At 30.5% G+C, this 24,261-nt stretch overlaps 1 protein-coding gene and 1 long non-coding RNA gene across 6 annotated transcripts; one reads left to right on the top strand and one right to left on the bottom strand.

Moving 5' to 3' along the window:
- Nucleotides 1-4,045: 4,045 nt before the first annotated feature.
- Nucleotides 4,046-5,936, bottom strand: LOC141447845 (uncharacterized). Of its 4 annotated transcripts, none has more exons than XR_012454620.1 (5): nt 5,829-5,936; nt 5,491-5,614; nt 5,196-5,257; nt 4,456-4,611; nt 4,200-4,338 (listed from the first exon to the last, which is right to left on the bottom strand). It is a non-coding gene; the product is annotated as an uncharacterized lncRNA (long non-coding RNA). The 4 variants fall into 4 exon arrangements; XR_012454619.1 differs by having other exon boundaries at nt 4,456-4,626; nt 5,491-5,634; nt 5,829-5,916; XR_012454618.1 differs by lacking the exon at nt 5,829-5,936 and having other exon boundaries at nt 4,046-4,338; nt 4,456-4,626; nt 5,491-5,678.
- A 2,383-nt stretch (nt 5,937-8,319) lies between these two features.
- LOC141447844 (RCC1 and BTB domain-containing protein 1-like) lies at nt 8,320-22,543 on the top strand. Of its 2 annotated transcripts, none has more exons than XM_074115724.1 (12): nt 8,320-8,637; nt 9,117-9,266; nt 13,405-13,616; nt 14,182-14,340; nt 14,881-14,988; nt 15,414-15,556; nt 15,859-15,947; nt 16,039-16,196; nt 16,955-17,079; nt 17,180-17,277; nt 17,849-17,979; nt 22,259-22,543. In XM_074115724.1, exons 1-12 carry the CDS (start codon nt 8,559-8,561, stop codon nt 22,397-22,399), a joined length of 1,593 nt encoding a protein of 530 aa, XP_073971825.1. In that variant the 5' UTR covers nt 8,320-8,558; the 3' UTR covers nt 22,400-22,543. The 2 variants fall into 2 exon arrangements, with proteins under 2 accessions (XP_073971825.1, XP_073971826.1); XM_074115725.1 differs by lacking the exon at nt 22,259-22,543 and adding an exon at nt 20,399-20,602.
- The last annotated feature ends 1,718 nt before the right edge of the window (nt 22,544-24,261 follow it).

Here is a 24,261-nt window from a genome sequence, read left to right as displayed (position 1 = left end):
TGTTTGGTTAGGAGGTTATTGAATGTTTATTTTAATAGTGTCAAAGTACATGTTTATGCTACCTAGCGGTAATCACTAAAACTAGTTATTATGTAATTACATTTTTCTAGTTTAAGCTACTGCCGCTAGATAGAATTGGCGTGCCCTTAGTATGTATTTTTTTTTCTATTCCTAATTTTAAGGTAAGAACAGAATGTAGTATAGAATTTCTAATAAGGTTGCCCAATTTCCTTAATTTAAATATAAGGACTTCAATTTCTGATTTATTCTTTGATTTAATTAGAGCAAATATCAAAATAATATACCTATAAATTCCACTCTCTTCACAAGCTATGTTTAATAGAACCAATCAATCTTATGAAAGTCCTTTAATCATTATGGGACAATAATATTGGTACAACAAACGAGGAAAATTCTTAATAAATCTCCATAAGATGTATTGATATTTCACTATTTACAAGTAACGTAACTAAGATTTCCATAAGTAAATCACTAAAAACTTATATTTTTATAAGAAGTTGAAGATGTGTAGTACAAGGTTGTCAACAAATCTAATGTTGTTCCTCAGCTATGCTAATCTTTAATTTTTGCATGATCTAAACACCTTCCTTATTATGTAAGAGAAAATAAAAGATATTAATAGAGAATAAAAGAATAAATATATCTTTATCCTAATTGCTATCAAGGAGAGACAAAAAATGTTTTTACAGATGTTATACAAATTTTCAGGGATGATTTTGACAAACTGCCTAAACGCAGCTAAACCCCCTGCAGATTGAGGGTATCCTACCCAGTTGTAGGTATCAACTCCTCACAGTGCATCATAAACCATTGGACTGTTATTGATTAGACCGCGAAATTATTGATGGGGATCTAGAGTTTTATTTGCTTGCAGAGGATCGTCTCCTATATGGCGCTCAGACATGGTGTTTACGTTGTACACAACGTGCTATGGAGAGGAGCATCCTTATAATGAAAAAGAGAGTTAGGAGTCCGAGCTAAGGTGATTAGAAGGAAGATTTGTCTCAAGATGTGGTGATGTAAGCTAAAAAATGAAATGGAATTAGTGGCTGTATAAAATAAGAACTAGCTCTGATGGTTTACAATTCGTTTTTGGTTTCGGTCTTTGGAGAACAGGAAATCGTTGAATCGTTAGGTCTAGTTGAGTAGTCTACTATCTGTTGACTTCCTCTTGAGTGGGTTCGGAAGGAGAAGTGGGGCCTTCAAAATGAATTCCAATATCCACCAAATTGCTTTTGGAAGAGTTTCCAAATGTTTTTTTTATTGATCGTTTAATATTTTCATAATTCGCTCAGATATCTCAGATTAACATAATTAGTATAACATATGTTTAGTCCGACAACTTAGTTATGACACCTCAGATGCATCTGTCTCCTTGAGGATGACGCCTTTAAAGAGCCGTAACTAAGTTGTAAGCCTCATTAAATATTACAAAAAGCCTAAATCCACCCGTAGAATTCAAGTCAGCTTACCTTCTGTTGAACCCAAACTTTTGAAACTGAGTTGGGTAAATAATTAAACCATACCTTCTCCATAACAGAATAAAGAGAAAAACTTTTAAAGTATTATTTTATCGCAACTTTGTGATAAAATGTTTCAGTAATACCAAAGCCAGCAGCTCGATTCTAATTTCAAGCTGAAAATTGAATAACTAACACCTAAACTCTACTTATATCGATTTGAGCACTAAATTTGCTAAAGTAGTTGATGCGCAATTTAAAAAGCGATATCATTATGTAAAATTACGTTAATAATTTTCTATTTTTCCTTTTTTTGTGAATATTTAAAGCAATTTTTAACATTTGTAATTAGATCTAAATTGTCATTTTCTTTGGTGCTGTTGTTGCTTTATTATCGGAATAATGTCTTGCTTGGGCACTATATTACCTCATCAAATACGTCATTGTATCTGACGAATTCTTCCTCTTGATACCAACAAAAATATATCTGTTTCAAACCAACTGTTTAGGTGTAAAGTGATTTTATCCTAGAATGTAGTTATGAGACATGTTGTAACATAGTGTGAATGTTGTTATCTGATATGGTGTCAGAGTAAGAGTGTTGTTTTTGTTATTAACAACAAAAGCTAAACTAAAAAGGAAGCTCTGAACTTTGGTTGGTCTAAAGGGTTGAAAAAATAGTGAACAATCACTCCTAGGGATTTTAGCACTTCCGAACTTGGTATCTGTAACAATCAGAAAACTCAAATATTAGTAAAAATTAGTTTAAGGATTGAGGATACTTAACAACTATACATAAAGTTAAAGTATTTTCCAATTAGCAAACGAAAAGTAGTCTAATTTATCACGAACTCATTCTAAAATCACATTAATACCTATCTCAAATTTAGTAAATACCTAATATGCTAAAGCTCATTTTAATCATTTAAATTATTAAAAAAAAAAAAAAAGTATATAAATTTACTCAGAGTATTCAGATAATCTACTTCCAAACTGTGTTCAATTAAATTAAATTTTAGGGCCACCTTTAACTTAAATAAATCTCCCGTGTTTTATTATAAAAACCAAACTATCCTAAAAATATTAATGAAAACAATTTAAAAGAAGTTAAAAGATTGATAATTAACAAAAAACTAATGAATTCCAAAAAATTAAATTGCATGCCGGTTGGAACAAGTTGGTTAAGCAGTCAGCTTTTTTTTTTATTTTAATAAAAAAAAAATTGTAAAATAATAAATTTTTATGTAACCTTATTGCTTTAGTATTATTATATCAATAGTAATAAAAATTTGATGGAATATTTTCAGTTTTAATTAAGAAAATGAACTTACTTTGCAGCTACGATGTTACCTGGCTGAGTAAAACTGGAAAAAATGACCGTTACGTACATGAGGTGCTTCATATGTGCTGCTACATTAAAAATTTTGCAATCAACTTATATTGAATTTCATGAACTTATGGCAAAAAAAAAAAACGTTTTTGTAAACTTAGAATATTTTTTAATTTATTGGGAACTACTTTGTGACGTCACATGCGGACGGTGACCATACGATACTTTTGATAATAAATTACTAATTATCAATTTTGTTTGTTATATTTTACTTTAATTAGACTAGTTTTAGTCTAATTAATTTTTGGAATCAAGTTTTTAAAAGTAATTCAAATTTTAAAGACGAAAATAAAAAGCTACATATTACGTACGACTTCATTTTGGTGATTCTTGAAAATTGACTCGATAGATTTCATTTGAAATTGAAATTTTGGTTGAGTAATAAACTATCTTTAATATTTACTCCGTGGTTGAATCGCAATATAAGTTAATGAGAATAGGATAAGTAGCTAAGGGTGAAGGTGCTGAGTTGGACTTCCTCTCAAAAAACCTCTTTGGAACCGTATCCCAGATAATAGTTTTCAATAAAAAATAATAGAATGTGAAATATTCAGTAATTGTACAAAGTTTAACGTAAATTGCTGTAGTCGCTTTCTTTGAAACCATAAAACAAACCAGACTATTTTGGCATCCATCAACCAAAAGAGATCAGGGTTGAAATTTTAGTAGGTATTGAATGGTGCATTGTTAAAACGTACGTTAGATAACAAAACGCAATTAAGACAAGGCGTTTAAAAAAAAAATGTTTAGAAAATCTTTAACCAGCAGTTCTATAAATTTAATTCAATTTTATTGTTAAAGATTTTTTTTTAAGATTTAAAAAGCGGGAAAAGTGGTTTCTCTGACGAATAAAACTGGAACTAATTTTTTATTTCATGCTTTCTAATTTCTTCGGTTTTTTGTTATAAACTTTTTTTGAATTTTTATAATCAATAAATGTATAAAAGTAAAGTAATCGCCTATTTTTTCAGGCGGGGCTTAACGTCCAACTACCATTTACTAGGTGTCGTGGACGGAGGCGAATAGCAAACGTACTTTACTATTTCTCATTTAACCATTAAATAAAATCCAAGGCCTAAAGTCCGGGAATCGAACCCAGTACCACAATGCATATTAGCTTTGCAGGTCTCGCCTCTTAACCCGCTCGGCTACCGTGGCGCCTTCAATAAATGTATACAATAGTAGAATATGATTTATGTAAAAAAATAGGTGTGCCAATAGTGTTTTTTTCTACTTCTAAATAGAACATTTTTTTTTATACAATAGTAAAAAATTCGCATAATTATTTAGTGATATTTGTGATATAAATATGCATATTACAACTAAGTAATACACTTTTTAGTAATTGATTTATGACAGAAGTTATTTGTACATTTTCACTGGATGTTTTCTCAACGTCTTTTTCATTTTATCTTCATTTGATGGACAGTATTGCAGGTAGTGCTCCCAGTATTGGCTGTTTTCAATCTGGAAATCATCATAATTCAGTTAATCAAGTTAAGAATAAATAAACGTTCCATTCAAGATACTACCAATAAAAATCAAGTGTTTTGATTAGATGTAACAAATAATTGATTAGGCTACCTGATGGACAGCTCCACTAGTTAGCATGGTAGGTACATAGATTTCCTTATTTGTTTATTGAATAGAATGTAGAAATAGATTCGAATCACCTCAACTTTTGTATGACGTACAGATGGCCATGATTGGTACTGCGAGCTAGAGCATGGCGACACGACCCTAAGGACAAAGGCACTGGATAAAGAAAACAAAATATACATTAATAACACTTGGAGCTTACAACTTAATATTAGTTTTTACTAATATTTTAATACTTTTAATGAAATTTTGATATTAAAAACGATGCGGCTTGCCTCTTAACAGTCCAATTTAACAGAACACATTTCAATATATATTTCAATTCAATGTTTAAAAATTGTTAAATAACAGCCCTGTTTATAAGAACATACTAAAAGAACCGAATCGAGTGACACCTTCTCATTCATGAATATCGGTTTACGCGTTTACAAAAAAGTTAACTAGAAGAATCATTTTGCAACTACTTTTCTGAAAACCTATGTAGTTGTACAAGTTTAGACTTGCAAACGAGGATATGCCCTGTATTTTACAGAAAGTTTGCGAATTTTATCTTTTATAGAATAAAAATGGCCAAAGTTGGGTATTTTTAAACAATATGCTACGCTTTTTCTTGCACTTTCTGGTGATCAACCCTTTCACTATTGTCTTTCCAATGTCTTAATATAACGCACATCAACCCAGAATAAAGTAATAAATGTACTTTCGTTAGTAATAAATGAACTTACTTTAATTTCTATAAGACAGTTCCTTCAATTGTTCAGAATAAATTAAATCTTTTTCTTCTGAACTAAAAGAAAAAATAAATACAATAGAAAATTAATTTTTAAGTGTAAGTTAAGTGACTTAATTTTTGGACTAATTACTCTTGTTTACTTAATAACAAAAATATCATTTTAAATCTGTTTTGTTTTAGCATTCACATTATCTTATTTAGCCAAAATACCTCTTTAAATTGGATGGATAATTTAACATTTTTTATTCCATCGTATTGTGTAATTAATCTATTAAAAGTGTACTTACTGATTAAATTAACTTTCAGTTTGAAGCAATATCATTTTTCTCCCATTTTCCTTTGTTCGCAGTTTGAAAACTATGTATATGTTACGTATGGAATACCACATGTCCAATTACAAGACGTCTACATCTGAACAAGTAAAACCTAAACTTTAAATGTACAAATTAAACTGATAATTTTCTTCCCAAATTCAAACTCAACCTCCGATCTATTTGCATTAACTGTTCACTAATATCAGGTCTTTATTACAACGATAATATACATCAGCCAGTAATCGCACTTTTAGGGTATTTAATTGAATTGCTTAATTCAAAACTGTAAAAAAAAACACAAGTACACTTACTACGAGCTAAACGTTCGCATGCCCAAGATTTTTAACTAGTAGGTTTCATAGAACGATAGAACTACTAACTCAGCTCCTTCCATCTGTTTACATTTACATTATTGCCAACACAAACAAAAGAAAAAGTTTATCAACAAAATCTAATTCTCCAATATTATTATTATTTTATATCATTTACATTTTCTTTCATTATTATAGTTATATTTATTATTATATGTTTATCCACTCTGGCACCGACCCTCTTATCACCAGGGGTTATAATGAATACACCAAAAAAATAACTCCCAACTTTCAATCACATTAACAAAATATAATGTTCGAAATCAGTAGGCTTAAGTGTACAATAAAAAGAACATAACTCTAAACTATTGAGTGCTAAACCGAACAGTTAATATCGTAAACGCGTGCGAGCTCGCACATGATACAACAACCAAGAAAGTTAGAATTCAAGTCTTTTTCTAGTCATCTTCTTGTCAATCTTTTTGTTGCCGGGGTAGGCAACTTGAAATATCTGCAGTGGGCACCCCACACACCCCGTTCCTCTTGAAGAGGTCAATCCCCGAAAAGCATTGGAAATTGGAGTCTGTTTTATCGTGGGAGGATCGTTGGTGGAACAATAGGCATTGCTGGTTCTGGTTCTAGAACTTCCGTACATGCAGGTTTTGATCGTTCGATGGCGATTCATTTGATCGAACCTCTAAACCTTAACATCCATGAACTTCTGAAACCTTTTGACCAGGAGAAAACGTCCTTCATAAGGTGGGTGCAAGGGCGATTGCACCTGAAAAAGTAGTAAATGATATAGGTACTCTTCTAAAAATCTGGTTAGCCGAAAAATTTGGAAAAACTGTGATACTTTAGTGCTGAAAGCTTGAGTTGTCTCACATGTTCTTGTAGGTTCTGAAAGAATTCGTTGGTTGATTGCGGTAGTACTTGAAAAGCATGGATGTCCTCCTTATAGGCTGATCGTAAACGTAACCAAACTAAAGGCAGAGAGTCAATCCAGAATCATCGAGGAAGTTACAGGTGAGTTTCTATTTCAAAACGCAATGCATTCGCTGTACAATCCCATTGTTTTGTTATGGTAGTTTTGTAGTGGTCTTGATACAAAGGCACCGCTAAAAGCTGAAAAAAGTTCGCTTTCGAATTGTCGGCCTCAATCAGTAGTAATGGTTACTGTCACACCGTAACGAGCTATCCGCTTAGATAAGAGTAACAGGCGGCAGACTCTGCTGTCTGGTTCATTGTGGGGTAAGCCTCTGGCCATCTGGAAAAGCAGCCTACAACAGTTGACAATACGTTAAGATCGGCAAAGTGGCGAAGGATCTACGAAATGTGGATATGACCAAAACGGTCATTTGGTGCTGCAAATGGCGTTTACGGGGCTACAGTGTGTCATAACTTTAGGGCGTTGACAAGCAATTCAGCAGCATTGCCATTCCCAATCGCTGACGTCTCGTCTTTAGACCAAAAATACCTACTAGCCTAGAAAGTACTTTTTGTGAAGTCGGTATTCCAGAACGTGACAAATTGTGAAGTCAGAAAAACTTGTTCGCGCAGCGATTTCTAAATATGAGGACAAACAATTGATGGTGAGGTTTTAATATAGAGCAGAGTTCAGGTCAGGAAGGCAAGGTAACCTCTATATGGGATTCTTCATACACTCCTGCAATTCAGCAGTCTTGCTGTTAGGCGATTTGATCGGTCTATTGCCGAAGGGAAAACTACTTCATCCACTCGAGAAAAAGTTTCAGCAACGTTTTCGCGTCCTGGAACATGACGGATGTCTGTAGTGAATTCGGAGAAGTAGGTGAGGTAACGCGTTTAACGCGGGGTTGTTTTCTTCCATCCGTTTGAGGAATATGAACTAAGTCGACTGTGGTCAATCAAAACTTCAAACTCACGACCTTCCAGCTGGGGTTTCCGTGGTATAGCGGATACCATATTTGTCCAACACGCAGAAGGTCCCGAGTTCAGTCCTGGTTAGAAACCTTAACGGGGGGGGGGTTGGGGTTATATAGGTAACGAATAACTCCCTGCTTTGAATCACATAAACAAAATATAATGTTCGAAATCAGTAGGCTTAAGCGTACAATAAATAGAATATAACTCTAAGCGGATCAGTTAATATCGTAAACGTGGGCGAGCTCGCACACGTTACATCAACCGAGAATATTCGAATTCCAGTCAATTTTCTAGTCATGTAAAATCTCGCCAGATCGGGCGACTTAAAATATCTGCGGAGTGGGGCGCCATCAAACCATCTTTCCTTGTAAAAGCCATATTTTAGTTAAAAGTGTTACGGAATTAAGAAATAAATAAATAAATTGATATCTAGTTAAAAAAACTTTTTTAAATACTCTAAATACGTCGAAAGAATAAAACAATTATTTTAAAAAATCTTCTGATATATAAAACACTGAAAATTCACTCAACTTCTATTTCATACACCTACATCGTCACATCTAACTCCACCATCAGTTAGAGTTAGGTCGAGGTTTGAGGAGCACAGTGTACCGTGTTATAATAGTTAACGGGAATGGATTGCAATCTTAGTCTTCAAAAAATTAGAGTTGTTAATGTTTTATGTGACATTCATATGGTTATAAACATCACGCTTGATTGCTTTATTGTTACTGTTTATCTGTGATAAATTAGTTGACAACTAGATGTATAATTTATTAAATAATTTCTTACTATATTTACAGTAATATTAAATCTTTTGCCAATATGGATTTAAAAAAATGGAATATATTCGCACTTCTAAATGATGACTTCATTATGGAAGTTAAAATAGCCTGTGTCTTTGGTGAGTCTGTTAAGAATTCATTTTTGCAACACATTTTGTATTTAGTTGATTAGCGAAGGTCTTTTTTGGCCTGCAAAACAAATTCTTAACTCATGATTAATTTCTAATATAATATAAATAATATATTATATAGTAATATAATTTCTGCCCGTCGGGAAGTTGAAGTACTCTTATTTCTAAAAATTAATTTTATTCTCAGTTCGCAGTGAATTCATTAAACCTTACATCCATCCAGCCAGTTCATATTATTTAAATATTTCTGTTAATTAATTCCTTTATATGTCAATAAGGTTCTGTTCAGAATAAAGTTTAACTAGAAAAATACAAGTTTTTTGTTTAATTGCAACTTGGTTTTGTATTATATGTATTTAGATATTTGTTGAGTAGTTCATATAATTCCTAAAATTAATTTATTCTTATTTATTAGAGCCTCCTTCCTAAAAATCTTCTAGTCGTATGATATCTGATTTAATTTCTAGGAAATTATGGAAATGAAGCGCTGATGGTCATGAAAAACGATGATGTGTATGGCCTGGGTACCAATGTATCTGGATGCTTAGGACTCGGTCATCTTAACAGTACTTTAACTCCCCAAAAGGTTCCTGCTCTTTGCAAAAAAGAAGTGATTGGTTTGTTTTCTCTCGTTTTTTTTTTGTTTTTTTTTAACATAAAAGTTAGCATTGAAGTTTGATGATATGCGATTTTTAATTTATGATAATTTCTGTATTTTTTTTTTAAATTTCTGGTTTAAGACTTGCAGAAGTAAATAGGAACCACAAATAAAAAAATTCTTCCATTTAAGAATTTAAGTAAATAATTTAAACAGTTTCGTACGGTTAGTAGTTAACTTTATATTTTCATTATAAGGAATGTTCTGTGCGCCTTAACATTTTGGCGCAGGCAGTTTGTTCACGTTAGAGAGTAATTTTCAGGGATTCATTTCCTTGCATTTCGATCAATTTCTTTAATAAGGAATGTTACCAATGGCATATTTACTGAAAGGAAGGAGGAAGAACTAGTAATTATTGGTACAACCGTTGTTATTGAAAGGGAGTTTCCCATTGTTACTTAGTGACTCTTTGACTTTCAGTCACACTTTTATTGTTTAAATTATCAATTGAGGGTTTTGCTCAAGTTCTATTGCTTGTTAACGATTGGGTGCCAAAAACAAAGTATATTTTAAAATAAAAAAACAGAATGGGGTTTAGAGGAGAGAAATGAAGCTCGTAAAGGAACTGTGCGTTCATGTCTATGCCTTGATCACGAATAGCTTCTGACACCTCCGAGCAGATAGCTCGTTATGGTGTCAAAGTAACCATTACTACTGATTGTAGTCGACAATTCGAAAAAGAACTTTTTTCAGCTTTTAGCGGTACCTTGGTTATCCATAACCCCCACAGTTCAAACCTCATAAAATATATGTTAAAAATTGGCTGAGCTTGGAGGTTTATTTCTCTTGATGAGTTAGTTTCATCATTCACTTTTTGTTCTAAAAAAATGAATCCACTTGATTTTTAATGTTTTCAGACTTTCCTTAGATGTTATCTAGGTCAAAGTTTAACTTTTCTAAGACTATTTTTATCATTTTTAAGGAATGGCCAAGCTTGATTATTAGGTATGCTTGGTTTTTTGACAGGAAAAAATTTGGTTCTAATCCATCTCCATCTCCCAGCCCCATGAAGAGCATTGAGTTTCGGCATTAGAAAGAAGTGTTTTAACGGAGAAAATCTTTTTGGCGTAAGGGCCTTGAAAATAGCGTTTCAGGTAGCAACTTTTCTGGAAATAAGTTTAGCCGACATCTTTTCGACTTTAAAGTCCATTTTTTTTTTCCATAATTACCAGTTTAATTTTTGTTGTTTTTTGCTATTGTACTTTTTGCATGCATTTTTTGAAAGGTTCTGTCGGCTGGTTCTTACACATTCTGCAGTATATTTCTGACCCTGTTATTGCTGATCTTTTGTAATCTCGATTTTTTTTGCGCAGAACTTCTCCAATTATCTATTTCTGGGTCTTGAAGCATGAACGCTTGTTTCTAAGAAGCAGGTTTCATCCCATGGAGTGGTTTTGTATGGACTTGGTCAATCTATATTAGTGGTATTAGCATTCTGATGGCCTTTCGCCCTTTTTGGACCCAGAAGCTGATCTCTTAATCGCAGTGGCCACTGCAATGAAACATTGTGCCAAGATTTGGATTGGATTCATCTGCTAATATTCGATTGACGAAGGAAGATTCTCTTCATTCTTTGCATCCCCTAACTAATGGAAATTCCGTTTTGCTATAATTGTCTTCCACTCCTAAAGTGGGTTTTAATTTCTTGAAAATTGAAAAATGGATCATCCACATGCAATGTTATGACTTAACGATAACGAACTGATCGTCACAAATTGAAGAGCGTACTAATTTTCTCTAGCTGAAGGTCTCCCATTGCTTATCTTGATGTTTCAAATTTTTCCCATTAAGTTGCTGCAGCTATTAAAGCAATAGAAATAAAGGAGAAACCAAATTCCATTCTGTACGTTAATTTAACTAAGAACTCTTTTCATGTAATTGTAACTCACTATTAATGCCTTAATCAGTAACTAATGAGCATGAAGAGTGCCTATTTACTTCTGCAGACCGTCATTTTATTTTTTAAATAATTTGTATTAAGTTAAAATAACCTTTTAGTTTCTTTTAGAACGAGATTAATTTGAAATATAAACGACATTTTTGCCATTACATTTGCCATAATGAACTTATCCTCGCGAACAACCCTTAACGGATAGAAACACGCCTCGGGGCAAACCCTAAGAAGAAATTACTTCCAAAAATTTCATAGATAAACGTAAACACAGAAACTAAAGTATAAAGATTAAATTACTTTCGAATCTGAGGGAAAAGTAGATATTTTAATTTTAATGTTCATTAGCACTAATAGAGAATTTTTTTTGTTTAATGAAATTAAAAAAATAACCACTCTTTTACCATGGAGGTAAATTTTCATAAAACTTAATAAATAACCTTGCCAAAGGTTAGAAAAATGCACCCTTTAAAAGATATAAAACACGGTTTAAGCGCGTAAATTCAGGAGAAGAGTAGACTTAAAAAATTTGAAAATTTAATTGTAGCATACATATGTCATTTTTTAATGTTGAAAATATTGCAATAAAAACTAGAAGATTTTATAAGCGATTAATAAATCATTTGAAACATATAACATCATCAATATTAATCACTGAACGACGTTAACAGAAAAACTAATTACAAGTATTTATTTTCTAGATGCGATTTTTGGACTAAGGTAGTAGTTGTACGTGTAACTCAACTCGACCAAGTAATATTACTCGTATATTTTTGGACAGTTAATTTCAGACATTTTTTACGCTTCGGAACAAGACATTAACATTTATTTCACGTTGTTTACCTTAGAATTAACTAAATTAAATGTAATTCAAGAAAAAAAAAACTGACTATCCTAACAAGAAATAATTTAGAAAAAAAGGCTCGTTTATATTTGAAATAAAATTAACTACTAATTTCGATGAGTAATGTAATTTTAGCTGCAGTTTAATGTAAATATATTTTTCTTTATATATATATATATATAAAGAAAAATATAATAACAATTTATTGGGTTGGAAGGAAAGTTTGACGGTTTTGACAAGCGCATTGAAGCATTTATCCGAATGAAATATTTACAAAATACCGTTCATAACTGTTGTATTTTATTTTATCTTTATTGCTTTTCCAATTTTTCAGAGCCATTAAGTCATTCAAGCAATCGAGAGTGCAATTTCAGACGATTTTTTAAATGTTTTAATGTGTTCAAATTAGAGCAAAGAGAAGGTTCGAAAAAATTAATGCTGCTTGAGGCACCATTATTTTTAGTGAAATCACTAATAAAATTTAGTTATCTCTTTGGAATGTTTGACCTTGAAGATTACTTACAGTTCGACATGTAGTAATCGAAGTAATGCTTTAAAGATGTTTGTAGAAACTTGCCAATCTTAAAACGGTTCGGAGCAACTTATTTTAGCCACACTGCCGTTGTGAATTGAAAAAATGAACAACTCAAAAAGTGGATTTTTCATTATTTAACGATTATTATTACACTTAAAGCAACCAAATTTTGAATCGAATCGTTACTTGTAATGAAACTTTGATCTTGTTCGACAGGGAGGAAACTTTTCGTACTTGTTAGAAATGGCATCTAATTAGTTACTTTCTTTAGCGGGTTGAACCTTCACCACTGAGGATTAGTTATTAACGGTATGCGTAGAATTTCTAGTAAGCCAAGATGTTTTTTTTTTAAATATATGGTACTTATTACTATATTAAATTGAATTGTATTCCTAAGTTTTACAATTTTAAATTATACGTTCTCAAACCCATCAAATTTCCTTCCAACCCAACAAAAAATATTAATTTCAATTAAAGAAATAATTTTTAAAGTGCTAATTTTTATTTGTTTTCACTAAAATAATAAATAATGTATTTACAACAGTTTTAACTTTTAATTGAGTTACATTTTATGATATGAAATGGAATTGTTGCATGTGAAATTAATAAATAAACATTTTTGCTGATTTCTTATAAAGAAAAAAAGAATATGTTGATATTAATTGAAAAATGCATCAATTTTTCATCATTTCTAGTTCATGAAATTTCTTCATTAAGTTTTGGGTATAAGTTAGATTTTTGTTTATAGATTTATATAAATTAAAAATTAAAACCTGGGTTTTTAAACATTTGAGATGGTTTAAAACATCTAATATGGAATGATACAGGTTTTGCTTATGGTAACGGTCCTCATGTGCTTGCTTACTCTTCAAAAGGGGAAGTGTTCGCTTGGGGACATAATGGTTACTGCGAACTAGCTACTGGCACAACCACACAATCACAAATTCCTTTACGTATAGAGGGTTTTTTATCGGACAAAGTCATTGTTGAAGTTGCCTGCGGAAGCCATCATTCGGTCGTACTCACAAATGAAGGAGAGGTGAAATTTTTAATTTAATAGTTAGTTACCTTGTTTATTTTGTTTTTTGTTTAATTTGTCAGTTTGATTTATTCTGAAGAAATTTATTCGTAGTTTTGTAATAGATCATAAAATTTTATTATGTACGTTGCTTTGTTCAATGTCGTAACTACTATAGCAGTCGCTCCTAAAATTAGCGTGTCATGGTCATAATCTCCGAGAGATGTATAACAGATTAGTTAGTCCGTTTTCAATTTTAAAGTTGAACTGTTTGTTGTTGAAATTGTTAACCATAGTTACAAAGTAAACTTTTTTTTATTTTATTTCATTTCTGGTAATGTTTGTTTTTCAAATAATTATATTTATAATATATTTACATGATGAAAGAGTACAACCCCTTGTTAGAAGCCGTTGGATATTCAGTTTCACCATACAAACATACTAAGAGTATTTAATTCCATCTTATGTAGAAGTCTTTAAATTTTCGACAAACATGTTTAACTCTCTAAAAATATTAAAAATAAAATTAATTTAAAAAGAAAAAATTATCTTTAGATGCACTTAAGTATATTTTATTTACAATTAGGTTTATGCGTGGGGTCAAAATAAATGTGGCCAAACAGGATCAGGGATGAATCCTAACCAGTCATCTCCAAGAAAAGTAAATTCATTAATTGGTGGAAAATTTATTATTGGAATAGCTTGTGGCCAGACTTCAACTGTTGCTGTGACGAATAATGGCGAGGTATGAGAACGAAAAGAAATAATGTAAAAATATTAAGTCTTTGTTTTAAAGTCCTTTTGTCAGTTTGGGTTAAAAGATGGTAAATTTGAAGAAGTAATACGAGGAATGTTTGTTGATAACAAATTAATATATATGAATGAATTACAAAAATGAAAATAGACTTTCTATTATCACCTTTACAAATTATAATTACTTCTTATATATATTTTCTAATGTAATGCTCATGAATTAAGAAGTACCTATAATTTGTAAAGGTGATAATAGAAAGTCTATTTTCATTTTTGTAATTCATTCTTCTCGAATCATCAGGTTTATAATGGATGCATTGTTTTTGAATCCGATTTTAAATTTCTTACAGTGAAAGAAAGTGTCGCAGTGCTCTTATGTAATTATGTATGTAATTATGTGCTCTTATATAATACATTGTATTATCAATATTATTATAGAGTTAATATTTTTTTATCATTATTTTGTATGCTATTTAATATATTTTTATGTAAGTTGTTTTTAATCTTTATGATTTGAATTTATTATTTTCAGGTATATGGATGGGGATACAATGGAAGTGGACAGTTAGGTGTAGGTAATAATGTAAATCAGGTGAATCCATGCAGAGTGATGGCTTTAAGTAATACGGTTATCGTCAAGGTAAAATACTGAATAATTACAAATTACTTATTTCCTAGCAGCTTTCTAGAACATTGTATAGGTTTTTGTATAGTCAAAACCCAGATTTATAAAGAGCGAGATTTATAATTAGTAACACTTGTGGGAAATTATCTTTGTATTGATATATTTTTCAAGTAGCATTGGTACACATCTTCAGGAGTTTATGTAGGACAAGAGGATAGTGCAGTTAGACTTGTTTCAGTACTATTTAATGTATCTAGCAATATTAAATATAAATCTGTTTTATGCAAAGTACGATGTAACCAAAATGTAGAGTAACAATTACAATTTTTTAAAGTCCTTTATCTAGCCATTGTCGAAAAAAATAGCGTAATCATATCTTTTTAAGTCTAATATCTTTCATTTTATACATATTGCTCACTGGATAATTTTTTTAAATTTAGGTGGCTTGTGGAAATTCCCATACACTGGCTCTTTCAGATGAGGGTAAAGTTTACGCATGGGGTGCAAATACAAGTGGACAGCTAGCAACCGCAACCAAGAGTAATGTATTTGCACCTGAACAAATTCTTCAAAATATTGGCAGGTATTATAGACCGGTATATCTGCAATATTTGAAGATTGTATTCATAGTAGAAGGTTTTTTTTTTTCACTATTATGATAGTTTAACAGATTTGCTAAAATTTTAAGTAGCGAAAGTAGTGGTTCCTCATAACCAAAAAATTGATTTTTATAAAAAAAATAAACTTTCTAAAAATGGACTGAGCCATGAAAAGTAAGCCTTTAATGAGGATACAATCAATGTTATTAAAAACACTTATTTATATACATATCTTTCAAGTAATCTAGTTTATTATGTCTTTTTTATTTATTATTTATACTTGCAGGGTTGTAGATATTGCAGCAAGCCACTACTCAAATATATCCGCCGCTATGACGCAGAATTCTAGAGTATATATGTGGGGTCATTGTAGAGGTAGTTCGATCTTTTCATTTTAACTGTAGCCAACATTTAAAGAATTTACATATTATTCTTTATTAAAGTTTAAATAAAATACTACTTTCAGGTCAAGTTGTATCAGATCCAATATTTACACCATTTACAAGTTTGCATGAAGTATTTGCTTGTTTTGGTTCACCGCCTATAACTTATAAACCAGTTACTGTTGCTTTAGACGTTGGTGTTAAAGTTGAAGATAGTATCAAAGCAGCTTTCGACGATCAGGTATTAGATTTAGATTAGAACATGGAATAGGGCTTGTTCCCTAAACATTATTATTAATGTTGCTCCTTTTAGTTCTGTAACACCCTGAGGTTTTGAGAAACCTTATTTTTTTTCTATATAATAAGCTATTTCCTCTTTTTCTGTCACATTCTGAACCCTTCCCGCAGAAAATCCTGCGGAGATGTTTTTTGAGCGTATCAAGAAGGTATTTGGTCAGATTAAACTGGCATCGACATACGACTTCTTTTCTGGTTCAAGCCCTGAGGCCAATTTTTGGATTGTCTGCTTAGAAATCTGACATTTGGCGACATTTGTCATTTCTATGACGCATGCTGGCCCTAAGAATTCACCTCATCCCCAAAGCTTTTAAGACATAAGTGGAGAGGCTTGTTATGAGGATAACAAGCTTCAGGTCTTTTCCATTGGAGAAGTTTGGAATTGTCCCGTGTGGGATCCCCACGCCTGCCAAGAGCTCTCTTTTTGACCCAAATTTAGGTAGAGACATCCCAGATTCAGTTCTTTATACTTCGTCGGAATACGATTACATTCGCGGAAATAGCAAGAGTTGCTCACGATTAGGAGTTAAAAAACTACCACTTTTTTAAAAAAGATTAAATTAATTTTACAAATATTATTCGTAAACTATCATTGTTTCATTGTGAGGAAGATTATTTAAAACTGACGGGCACATTATTATTTCTAAATTATTGCAGAATAAAGATTTGTACATCTTTAATGTATTAATTTTTTGCTTTTAGACATCAAGTGATTTAACAGTTAGAGTTGATGGTAAAGATATTTATGTCCATAAAGCTATATTAAAAATACGTTGCGAACATTTTCGATCGATGTTCCAATATCATTGGGAAGAAGATAGTAAAAAGTAAGTTTATTTGTTGTGAGATAAATTATAAATTAATTTTAGAAAAAAATAAATATTCTGATTGTTATTTATTTTGTAATTTTCTTTGTTTGTTTTTCAGTGTGCTTGAAATTGACCAGTTTTCCTACGCGGTGTACAGAGCCTTTCTTCGCTATCTTTATACGGACCAAATAGATTTACCTCCAGAACAAGCGTTAGGTAAAAAATATTAAATTGTATGGTTTCTTACAAAAAAATCTTAAAGGGTTAATTTAAGATTACGTTAATAAAATTAAAGTGCTGCCTATTTTTCCAGGAGGGCTTTACGTCCAACATTTGTAACAGGTGTCGTGGACGGATACGGATAACAAATACACAATATTACTATTAACTTCTTTTATCCAAAATCCAAGACCTAAACCAGTAATCGAATCCATTACACAATAAATTCTAGCTTTGCGGGCTCGCATCTAACTAACTGCGCGGCTGTTTTCGCGCCTGGTAAATAATATTAAAGAGCAATTTGAACATCATGTTTCGGAGAGAACATAAAACAAGTGGATAATTTTTACGAAATAGCCGCCCTAGAATTTGTTTCCTCACTCTACCTTTAATCTGCATTTTCTATTAAAAGTTCATTAGCTTCAATGTTATCATAAGAGAAATTCATTATTTATTAAGTTGCTCATTAAAGACAGGATAATTAATTTTATCCCTTAAAAGGTTTTAGAGATTTTAATTGAACAATCACAAAAATTAAAATTTGACCAATCTTAATATTACTTTTCAGAACTCTTGGTCTTAGCAAATGCTTATTGTGAAGATACTTTAAAAAAACTTTGTGAAAAATTGATGCGAGATGGAATAGACGTAGACAATGCAGCAGTTCTTTACTTTAATGCCATCACATTCCATGCTAAGGTAAGCATTACACTATTACCTAGTACTTTATTTCATATATTCTCCAAGGTTATTTCTTTATCTTCTTCTTCTATATATTTTCTTTGGACTTGGACCATTCGCTCTTGTCCTGCCCATTAACTCTTTTCGAGTTATGCCCATTACTTTGACAGTATAAAATCGTGCCATCTATTTTTGAATTTAACAAAAACATTTTAGTGTATCAGTGTATTGTTAAAGTTTAGTGGAACTGAATGAACAGTTTTCTGCAAGTAATTAAAGAATAAGCAGATTGTAAACAGTAGTTTTGTGATTTAGTGCAGCAGCATTCTGTAGGCCGAAGGATGGATACAGAAGAAATGCAACAGTAAGAAGCTGGAAAATTGTTTAAGAGATATGTCCTCTCAGCTGGTAATCAGAATAAATCACGTACCCATCATCGTTCCATCATCCCATCGTTCAATTTTATTATAATTATGAGCTCTTTCATACTATACGAATTCTTTACTTGATGAACGAGCTGGTATGTGGTGGAAGGCCTCTATAATTCCACCTAGTGCAGATCAAGATACTACTACGTCTTTATTGTTAGCTTGACTATAAATGGCATATGCATTTTGTGACCCCAATGGAAACAAAGCTGAACTGACATCGTAAGTTCTGAATCTCTGAATACTATTTATTCATTAAACTCTTTCAAGAATCAGATTAAAACATCACTTGATTCACCTAAAACGAGTCCTTTAAATGCATGGAGAAAAATATCAATAATTCAAAAAGAATTACAAATATATTGATCGAGCAAATAAATCTTCAAGCAGAATATAATCACAATTAGCAGTTATTTTATTAGATGACTTGAGGATTCTAAATTTGGTCAAAATAATCTTAAATTAGTCACAATGTCTTTTGTAAATATTAAAATACCTTAACTATAAAGTTGAGAATGTTTTTTTTTTTGTCAAAAGCATCCTTGTTACCTTGTAGGGAGAGAGGTATTTACTTTTGTTTAAAAAAAAGAAAGAAAATTGTCGATAACATATTTCAATTACATTATAAACAATATTTCTTTGTAAGAATTAGTAGCAAACTTATTCTGTTATTATTAGCAATATACCGTTTGATAAAAATTAATACAAGTTTTAAAACAATTATCTAAAAGTATCTGTTGATAGCATTTATTGTAAGAGATGATTTGCAACATCTTGTTCTATATTTATAGGAGGTATTTAGGTAAAGAGTTGGACCTTATTTTGTTAATATTTTTAAAAGATCATGCGCATGTGTTTCGTGATGCAATATTGTTTGATAAAATTTTGGGATTAAACGTTTATTTCCGAATAGTCGTTGAAAGGGTAACATAAAACTTACCAGGAAAGTGTGTAATTAGTTTAGGTATTGAGTGTTTATAAGTTTCCTTGAAGTTAAATGGACGATGAAATGAAAAAGTGATTAGAAGTTAAAGTGTATATTTTATTTCAACTGAAAATATTATTTGTTTTGAAAAACATCCACCAGCTACTGCAAGAGGGGATGAATATTTGCGTGAATGATTAGAAGATGGAACTAGTATTTACAGGAAAGAAATAACAATCCAAGATAACTCTAAAAGAAGATATAATTGAAGGATTTAATAAAATATGTCACGCCACTTCAAATTAAACTTATGACTTTTCTCAACCGGTTCCGGCTATATTATGCCATAGTTAGGTCATAATTTCTACAATAAATTAATTAATATTTGTTTAAAACATTTTATTAAAGTAGAGTATTAGTAACAATACTGCTTTATCTGTTTTAATCTCGTAAAGAATTTTATTTAAGGAAAGAAAGGAATAATTATTTTAATATAAATTTGATTAATGGAAATTTTAGTCAGTGACGAACATTAAGACAGTGTGTTTAATCAAATGTGTTCACCAGCACCTAAAATCAATTATTATGATTTAACTACTACCTTAATTCATACTCCTTTTTAAAGTCTGATACCTGTACGTGTGACGCTTAGAATTATCGTGAAAAATTTATATCATCAACCCTACTTAGTAACTCGAGTTTCTAAAATTTGGTACCTCTGGGGTTAGAAATGTAAGGCTATTTGAAAATAACTGTATGACAAAGCCATACGTTGGCCTCAGTAATTTAGGCCTGTCAGACTGATCATTGGCTCAATTAGACCAAAAACGTACCTCGTTTAAGCAAATAAAGGTTTAAGACTGAATATGCTTTTAATAAATACTTCCCTCGTAGAATTAAATTTGTAGCTCTCTTTGACCTATAATTGTTGCTAGTTAATCAATGATAGGTTTTAAATGAACAGCTTAAAAATAGCCCTAATAAATATTTTTAATTACGGATTACAATTATAAATCCATAAAAACAAAACTTTTTTCTTAATATTATCCTAATATAAATCCCTTTATTGCTAATATATGTGCAGGGGCAGAATGGAAACAGAAACTTAGAGAGTATTTCCAACGGGTCGGGCAATGCTCCAACACAAAAGTGAATGACTACATTATCTAAATAATTGTCTTCTACTTAAAACAAAAATGTCATTTATCAACTAAATCATTAAACAATTGTTTTTCTCCCTCAATAGTCAGTTGTGCAAAAATAAAATTACTGTACTTAAATGCTTAGTTATTGTAAAAAAATTTAGAAATATTGAGAATGAGAACTAGTTAAGGAATATGATAAGAATGTATATACGCTTATATGTAAGTTTTGGATCTGTAAGGTCCTTTAATAATTGTGATTTAATTTTTAATTACAGTATTTAGAATTTTAATTTATTTGTGAAATATATTTTGTATTCGTATTTTTAGCAAATTGGTCTATAAATTTAAAAAAAATACTATTAGATGTTCTTAGGTTATATTATTTATTTATTTATTTTAACCTTATGTGATAAACAATAAAAAGACTGATTTCTAAACATTTGTTTTTATTTAAAAGCGTATCTAAATAGTTATTTTATAAATGTTGAGATTGGCCAATTAGTTGTTTTTAGTCAGAAGTAACATTTTGGTTAACTTCTTTGCTTTTTAATGACATCCAAAATTTCTTTTACTTTACCCGACACAAACGAAAATTGGAACTTTTTCGGCCTCAAAAATAAATACTATTTCATGTTTAACCACCGAGTCTTCGAGTCAGCTTTAACGCAAGCCGACTAGGTAATAAGCCAATTCTAGGTTTATTCACATTCACAACTTAGTTTCACTAAGTTGTTTCTTGAGTAATTATATCCGCCTCCACCGTAATGAAATATTTGTTTTTATGAGAAGTCGAACTTAACGGAAGTTTAATTTTAAGCTTGTCTTAAAAGTGTTTTTTTTTATCCACTTAGAAAACTTTCTTATTATGTACATTGTTTTTGTCCCCTATACATTTAAGCCTTGTAGCATTACACTCTTTGAAAGATATATTCTGAGTATACAAAAATAAAATCTACATCAGACTATTTTTAAGACGATTGCCTTTTGTTCGCTTCAATTAACTTCACTAAGTTGCACTATCAGGTATCTCTGAAGATGCAAGAGTATATGTTAAGGGTTAATAAGTGTTTAGTTAGAGAGTGATACCTGCAGGAACCCGAAGAAGTGATTAGTCCACTCTCTCCATCAAAATTTAGAATTCAGACATATTATAAAATATTATATCTACTTATAAATAGTGAATAGAAAACAAGTATTGAAAGTGCGCATTAGACTGAAATCAAATTTTAGTAGAGGAAGGGTAAACCCCACCTTAACACTATCTTTTCCCTAAAACTTCTTTAAAATGAATTTTATAATGATATGAATGAGGAAAGTTGTTTAAATGTGATCTGCTAGTATAAAATGAGCAAAAGAAGTTCAAAGTATTAAAAAAAGTGAGCAATCTCTTAGGTGCTACTTAAACCTTATGTTAACAGAATACTTTGCTATTATTGACCCACGTATAATATAAAATATGAAACACACACTTTTATTTAAAGTGTAAAGTATAAAAACTCAAAATCGAAAATTACTTCCAAAAAAGTGTAGATACATTTAATTTTAAGGAAACTTAAAGGTTCAGTCTGAAAACTTCTTTGTTGCGATTTTTTTAAAGAAGGTTTTAACAAGGACCTCATTTGTATACATCCAGAAGATCGACAGGTTATCGAGATACTCATCCCAAAAGAGATAGTAATTCGGTGATGATGCTGCTTTTTTAATATGATACTTTTTTCACTTTGTTTAACTTATTTAACATTTTGTTTTTTCTTGAAAAATAAACTGTGAATAATTCGTTTTTTTTGTCTTTTTAATAGGAACTGGAAGAATTTTGTTTTCGTTTTGCGTTGAACCATATGACAACCGTCGTACAATCAAAAGGCTTTGCATCATTGGACGAAACTACTGTCAAGAATTTCATCACAAAGGCTGCCAAAGCAGGAGCATTTAAAACTTGAGTCATCTATATTTTATTTTTTTTTGCAATTTTTATATTTGTATAATTTCAATTATTGAAAATTTAATTTTATATAATTATTCCTCTTTTTAATTTTAGTTTTTGAAAATAATTTTTCTATTTAACAAAAATTTTCACAAGAAACTTCGTAAAGGATATTCGATTATCCTTGCATGTTCTTCTCTTTTTGTTTTTAAAGTAAACCAAATTAATATTTATTATGTAATAAATTTTTAAAATAATGAATTTGAAATAGATTGATATTTATGCTACAGAAGTTTTATAAATTATATCTTAGAAAGATAGCTTAAACATTATCAGCTCTTATATTGATTCCAATTTTCATTTTTTTTTTAAATATTAGGTAAGAGCTATTGATGATTAATCAAAAGTGATTCAAAGAAATAAATAATACTTTAAAAATAAATTTGTTAGTCTGTTAAGTTGGAAAGTAAGTTGGTCCGACTAGATTAGGTGCTGAAAATTAAGTGGTATATTAAAAAGGTTTTTACAACCATGTAGCTGGCTGGATTCCATTTAATTATTGGGTCCATTTCATTTTTTTAAGGTTTTCTATTTTATTTTATTTTTTTACCTTGTTTATTAATCGTCTACAAGGTGCTTTTTTCATTTAATGACTGTTTATACATTCCAAAAGTTTGGAACAAGATTTTCCTTACTTAATTCGAAGTTCTTTTGAATAATATTTCCTTTGAGAAATTTTCCTTTCGTTATTAACGAGAAAAAAAAGGATCGGCAGAAGTCTGATGATTAAGAATATAAAGAAGTAGAAAGACAGCTGTACCAAAAAAACATTTTGGCCTTATCCCAATGTACTGCCGGCTGTGTCTTACATCAGAAAACTGATGCTGTAAGTTTACTCGTACAAATTAAAGTTGCTATTTATTATAAAAATTTCTTTTTCCTTAACAACCGCGGAGACAGGCCGAATAACTGGCTTGAGAAGGAAGAATTGGCATTAATTACCAGTATTTATTAATTAGAGTACTTACTGTGATTGACTTTCCGATCTAGTTAATAATAGGAACTCCTAAATAATTCTATTCAAGCTCATGATTGTTGAAACTGAATTATATAAACTCGGCAGATACATTTGTCCTACCAAAAGGTTTTGTTAAAATTATTTCACCAAAGTATAGATATTTAGAAATAACACAATAATACATTACATAAATTCCACCATATCTAAGTGCAAACTTTCCAATTTACCAGACTAAATTGAGATATGTGGGCAAACTGTGATAACTAAAACAAAACAAAAAATTGTCCAAAGTAAAAAAAAAAAAATCTGGGATGAAATGAATTTGTTTAATTACTTTTTCAAAATGACAGTGATGCTTTAATTAATTCCTAAATTCTTTTTAATTATAATCATTTAACAGTAGAAGATTAAATTGTAATAAATATTTTTTTTCTATATTTAATTCTAAGTTTATTTGTTTATTTTAAAGACAATTATTTTTTATTTCTTTATTGAATCTAAATAAATATTCTCTGCTAAAATTATTGAAAACAAGATGTGATATTGATTTATTGTGATTGATTATTCTATTTTGAAAGAATTATTTAAGCTTTTATTTTTGTAAAACCAAAAATGGACTTTTTTAAAAAACGTTCTGCGATGTTAAGTATAGGGAACTATGTATTGTTGTACATCGTAATAGAAATATTTGCCAGAATACAACAATTTTTTTGAATGGTTCTTTATGAATTTCTAGGGAATAGGCCAAGGTTATGAAAGCACAGATTAATCTTCTTGGTTTTTCTTAGAAAATGATGTTTTTTCACTTATCTTTTTCTTTTTTGCCCAATATTTTTATCTCTATCAGAGTAGCATTATCA

The sequence above is a fragment of the Rhodnius prolixus genome, unplaced genomic scaffold, assembly GCF_049639745.1.
Source record: "Rhodnius prolixus isolate KJV_2025 unplaced genomic scaffold, Rpr scaffold_13, whole genome shotgun sequence".
NCBI classification, from domain to species: domain Eukaryota; kingdom Metazoa; phylum Arthropoda; class Insecta; order Hemiptera; family Reduviidae; genus Rhodnius; species Rhodnius prolixus.
The sequence above is the reverse complement of the archived record's forward strand: the minus strand, read 5'-3'. Positions and strand labels throughout refer to the sequence as shown.